Source organism: Centruroides sculpturatus, unplaced genomic scaffold (assembly GCF_000671375.1).
Source record: "Centruroides sculpturatus isolate CEXI.00-Female unplaced genomic scaffold, Cexi_2.0 scaffold1110, whole genome shotgun sequence".
In the NCBI taxonomy this organism is placed as follows: domain Eukaryota; kingdom Metazoa; phylum Arthropoda; class Arachnida; order Scorpiones; family Buthidae; genus Centruroides; species Centruroides sculpturatus.
In genome coordinates, this window is record NW_019385394.1 from 162819 (window position 1) to 168818 (window position 6000).

A 6000-nucleotide genomic window follows, 5' to 3' on the forward strand; every position below is an offset into this window, starting at 1 on the left:
TGAAAAATCGGGTTGTCGACTCGCTTTCTCGCCCTCTGCCACGTTTGTATCTAAGCGCGTATTACGTCTTTCCAAAATATTCGATCGAGTAACGCGTAAGAAAATTTTCTAGCAACGCTAGTGTCGAGATTATTGGATTCACTTGATATCTCGGTATTTAATAATCACGCGGTAAAACCCCGGCGCCAGTCTAATCACCGAATTTACAAATACCGCGATTAGGCAATGTTGGCGAAACACTCCGTGAGAGGGTCTCTTAATCAAACCCGTGGTGGGTTCGGCAGTGCCCGAAACGGGGCAACCGGGTGGCGGGGAGGGCGCCCGGATTCGAAATCCGGTCCCCCGGAGTGGTAAACCGACGGGTTAATCGCTCGACCGTCCGGCCGGCCGTCGAAATTGGGTAGGAAAGAAGTTCCGAGTAAATAATAATTTTTAATTGTACCGTACTTGAAAACTTTTACCATACAATTAGTAATATAGGTTAACGATTCCGTAATATATAAACTCTACGTTCTATTTATTTCCAAATAGAGTTTAAGTTTCCTTTTCTCTATTTACTCGTTTAGTACGACAAAATTTGGTTTTAATGGCCTTATTCGGTGTTAAGATTTTTCTCGTTTAAAATCGTGGCCGCCAGAGGGCGATATTCTCGTCCGGTGGGATTTACTGCCGGAAACCGGAACTACTGCAGAAATTTTTATAATCCTTAAAAGAATGCGAAATGATTAATTCCGCATTCGAATTGGGAGATTTCGATTATAATTTAACGTCGTGTCGTAATTTCGGCCTGGAAATAGGTTAATAAAAATGAAATTTTACTTCTTTGACATAGATATCACGCCTGAAATGAAAGAGGTTAATGATTCCGCGGTAATACGTTTCCCACGTTGAACTCGTTTTCTATCGAAATGCTTTTTTTCTTGGATTATTAAATATAAAACACATGCAGTATGTTAATTGCGTCAATATGCGTCGGAATCTACCCTTTTCCGTCTGTTTATCCGTAGAATTAACAACGGCGAAACGCCAGTTCCCGTCGACGAAAATCACCGAGTTAGTGATTATGCGGACGAATTCGTCGAATGAAATTCTTCGTTATAAAACCGACTCGAAAAAAGGAGTGGAGGATTCTAGACCGGAAACGACGAGAACGACGTCGTTTCCTTTCTGTAAATCTCTTGCGGTTATCGTCGTTTCGACGGCCTGCAATTTTTTATTACGATAGAATCGTTTGTTTCCCAGTTTAGAAAACTTTACGGCGGTTCTGCCAAATTTCGCGTATTTTCGCGTAATTTTCCGTACGATAATGTTGGCGGAATGACGCAATCGCACGTGCTTCCCGTTTCCATGTAAACAAAGTCGTCATTTCCGGGATGTCTTCGCTCCAAAATGGCGAACAGCTGTTTCTTGCGGTGGACGTTGGTGCTAATACTCTCCGTCGTTAACCCCGCCTGCACCGCTCTAGGTGAGTTTCCGACGCCCAATTTCTTTTCCTCGCATCCGAGTGTTGCGGTTTTACTCGTTTTGTAAGGGAAAGAGGAACGGGAAGGAGATGATCGATGTGGCGATCGAAGGGAGATCCACCTATTTGCTCTTCTTTTTCCTCGACCTACGCGGGTTTCTCTTCGATTTTATTGCCTTTATCGTTTTAATTATCGAAGCAATATAACGTAACGGAGCACGTAGTGGCCTTATTCCTACGTAATCGACCGTACACCAGCCGATATTAATTATATTTACGGTAGGTGGTCGAGTTAGGCCGAGTGATTTGTTACGTATCGATGGAGAGTTCCTCCGGTTTTTATCCGCATCAATTCGTTTATCGTGCAGTTGGATGCCGATCCCAATTTTCGGAGGAAATTACGCTGGAATCTTTGAAAAAATTATTAACTCTTCTTAAAATTCAATTTGTATTAGCGAATAAATTCAAAACTCGTTAACGAAATGTATTAAAAATAATTCGGTATTTGGTTCGAATCGCCGAGCGAAAATGTTAGGATGAATTTATAAAAATTATATTTGGACAATACGAGTTGTAACGTTTCTGAATTGGTTAATTTGAAGAATTGTATATTTTATTCAAAAATTTACTTTTAGTATTGTTTTTATGCATATTTTTTGAAATAATGGCGAGAGTAAAAATGGTAGGATCGACGAATGTAAATATTAGAATGCCGTGCGGGAAACCTGTCGTAGTTTACCGCCTCGTCTAATTTGTTTTTTATTTTTTCTGGAACGGTGGTTGTCGTGCGAAGACGGCGAGATTCGTATCGCGAATATTCGTCGTTTTGTTCTTTGTCCGTTGGAACGAAACGTGTCCTAATTGCGGTTTTTGACGTCGGAGTCGACCGGATTTTTTCTTCTGTCGGTTCCGTGACGCACGCTTTGATATTATTTTAATACGGTACGATGTTCTCCTTCTAATGTCGTTTTTTAATGTATGTTGCACGAATTGATAAGGACGGACAAAAGCTAATTATAAAATCGTACTTTTGTCTTATCGTATTAACTTACTGTCTTAGATAACTCAAAATATATCCTAATAAGAGATTCTATATTAATTTAGAAATGAATTACGTAATTTTAATTTGTATTTCTGAGACTAGCTTCTTGTAAGTGCGTAAATAAGAAGGTCGTTTTTAAAGCGAGAGTCGTCCTTGCGTGCTGACGGTGCAAATCGGCACCTTGGAGTTTCGCCCGGTGGGGAATGTGTTTTGACGCATCTACGACTCTCTCGGTCGACTCCGAGCTCTTTGGTACGTCGGACTAATTTTTTGGCGGCATTTTTTGAACTGTGTCTGTCCTGCCGATTGCCGAGTGCAATTGGAGATTTGCTTTTTAAATACGTACGTGTTCGCTGGCCGAATTGAAGCGTACGGAGAAGGGTGACGGATGGAAACGGTGTCGGTTTTTCGATAAAGGAAGAACGAGCGTTCCCGACGAAACGAGATCTGGATGTTGTTCGAAACACGATAAAAAAGTTGAAAAAGTTTCCGTGGGAAGTATTGGATTGTCTACTGTACTGTGTGGACCTGGCACCTTCTGACTTTCGTCTTTTCCTGAATTTAAAGGAAGTTTTGGGTGGAAAATGCATGCAGACCAATAACGATGTCCACGAGACTGTCGTCGCCATTCGGTTCGAGGAATGGGTGATAGAGTTCTTTGACCGGGGAATCTGGTTGAGCTCGTCTTCCGATATCAAAAGTACTTGGATGTCGACGGGGATTATGTTGAAAAATTGTTTAAGACATATTTTCATTGTAAAAAGAAGGATTTTGAGTTAAAATAAATTGACATCACTTTACGATAAAATTATTCTTAGTTTAAAAATGACCATTGTAATTTTATAGAAAATTTTCAAGATTTTATATAATTGACAGAATTATTTTAATATTATTTATGTAAAATACTTTAGTTCATTCGTATTTGACTTGTTACACAGTTAAAAAAAATCATCTATTGTTCATAAATTGATATACAAATCAATCTAATATCCTACAAACTTTGTTGTTCACAAATGATTGGATTATAATTCAAGAAACAGAGAATGATTTATAAAAGGTTGTTTGTCAATTACATATAATCAGTTCTAGTTAAAACTTGAAAATATCCATTAAGAAAACAAAAACAGTGGTGTTCATTGGCAGGATTCCTGTTTGTACTAAAATATTAATAGAAAAATAGGTATTTTTCAACAGATATCAAATTTTTAATACCTTGGCTACGATGTTTCTTGACTGACAGTGATATTAACAGTACATAAGTTTCAAGCAATCTGTGGTATTGTCAGCAACACCCTATGAAGGAAAACAAGGAAAGAGATGTGAATTGAATTTTATTAAGTTACGGCAACTCCGGTACAGTTCTGGAACAGGTGATCAGTGATGGGGGACAGGCAGATGTAAGCAAAATTCAAGCAACAATTGATTTCTCGCAATATATTAAAGGCTACACCACAGTGGATAAGATACAGAATGAAGACATAAAAGATGACTATAACGAAATTTTGGCAGAAATGAAAACAGAAAGATAGACAGAAAACTACCAGAAAGCTACCTGATTATAAATTAAGAAGAAAATGAAATATGAGAAGATTTAAGAAGAGATATTATGACCTTTGAAGCCAGAATGTTTAATTTTTGAATGAGCCAAGAATTTACCACACCTCTCATTTTTGCATTTGCAAAAATACAAAAACCAGGTACCTCATTATGTCCTGTGGTTGATAAAGTAGCATTTCCAACAATCTGCCTGGAAAAATCCTGAACAAATGATAAAAATGTACAGACTTATGACCAATCAATAACCAGCTTGGAAGTCCTGCTTGAACATCTCTGCAGTGGCGTAGTGTGGGTATCAGCCGCCTGGGGCAAAGGAAAATTTTGCCACCCCCTTATTTAGGTATATCAATTTAAAAAACTAAAATTCAGTTTCGTCACAGAATAAGTAATGAAAAATTCCATGCTAGTGTTGCCACCTTTTTAAAATGGCTGACCCGGACAGCAGGTGAGGTTTGTTCGAACGGAAGTTCCTGATGCATGCGTATGTCATTTTGCAATGCGAAGAATAATGTGCAGTGCATGCCAGTTCAGTTAGCGATTAGGGAGAATTGGGTAGGAGTAATATAAGTAACCTAGATGACTTAGCTGTATTGGATATTGGAGGTGTATATGAATACGAATGATTCGTACAAGCAAATAAAAAATAAATAAATAAAATTACAAAATATTATTATTATTTATTGTGAAATTTTGCTGCCCCCTAAAAAGTGCTGCCCAGGGCTGGCCGCCCCTGCTGCCCCCACTATGCTATACCACTGCATCTCTGCAATTTAACCATACCCAAACTTTGCCTTTTATGACTTTCAATCACTATACCCATCAATACGAATAGAACCAAGCTTTTGCATGCTATGCAACTTTGTATTTAACAACATTAAAGATGCTGTAAAGTACCACTCATACATCCTCAAGTTAGTAGACATCATTTTCCATTTATCCTTCTTTCAATTTGAAAATGTAACTTACCTACAAGAAAGAGGTGTGCCTGTAGGTAACCCAGTTTCAGACACCCGTTGTGAAATAATGATTCGACAACTGGAAATGTAGTTGCATACCTTAGATACATAGATGATGTACTTGTCATTTGGTGATGCAAACCCATCATGCAGGAATTCTTAACACATTTTAACAAGAATCTGTTTGGACCGCAATTAAATATTGAACAAGAAAGATCCAACAAAATTCACTTCTTGGGCATACTCCTAACCTGGCAGAATGGCCACATCCACACCAAAATTTACCATAAACCAACATACCATATTCGTTCTGGCCGAGTCACACAACCCATTTTCTAACAAATTAGCAGCTTTCTGGACACTAGTCAAAAGAGCTTTCACATATTCTATCAGCATGGAGGAGAGGAGGAAGGAACTAAATCACATTAAACAATATTATTTGTATAATGGCTGTAAAACTACTGTTTAATATCAGACTTATGTGTGTCTCATTACCTCTGGTTTATACCAGAGGTAAGGAGACACACAAATTAAAAGGAAACTAAACTCATTTTTTCTTTTTTATGTATATGTTTTATTGCAGGATGAATTTTGGAGCAAGTTCCTCATCAACCATTAAATAGGATGAATTACTAAAAAGGGTTGGACATATTCAATGTAGAAATTTATAATAAAAGATATATTCTTTATCACACATTTTTAAAATTCATGTGTATCAATGAATGCTTAAACATAGGTCTACTTATATAACGAACGAACTGGATAAATATATTAGTAATAAAACACATCTTTAATAATCCAGCTAATAAAAATTAATAATATAATAACGTTTTCAATCGTTTCTTAACGATCTTCTTCAGTTACCATAGCATAGAATAAAATCGAACACAAAAAAAGAACGTAAATACGAAATTAAAATATAAATAACGGAAAAGTAGATAAAATAAACGAACAATATAAAATTAATCCAAAAAAACGTCACT

At 37.2% G+C, this 6000-nt stretch overlaps 1 protein-coding gene across 1 annotated transcript in view; it reads left to right on the forward strand.

Moving 5' to 3' along the window:
* The first annotated feature begins 1168 nt into the window (after positions 1–1168).
* LOC111638485 (post-GPI attachment to proteins factor 6-like) overlaps positions 1169–6000 on the forward strand; it is a 56011-nt gene continuing 51179 nt past the window's right edge. Inside the window, exon 1 of the mRNA XM_023384214.1 lies at positions 1169–1465. Coding sequence (XP_023239982.1) covers positions 1390–1465 — 76 coding nt within the window. The 5' untranslated portion in view covers positions 1169–1389. The remainder of the gene's footprint in view (positions 1466–6000) is intronic.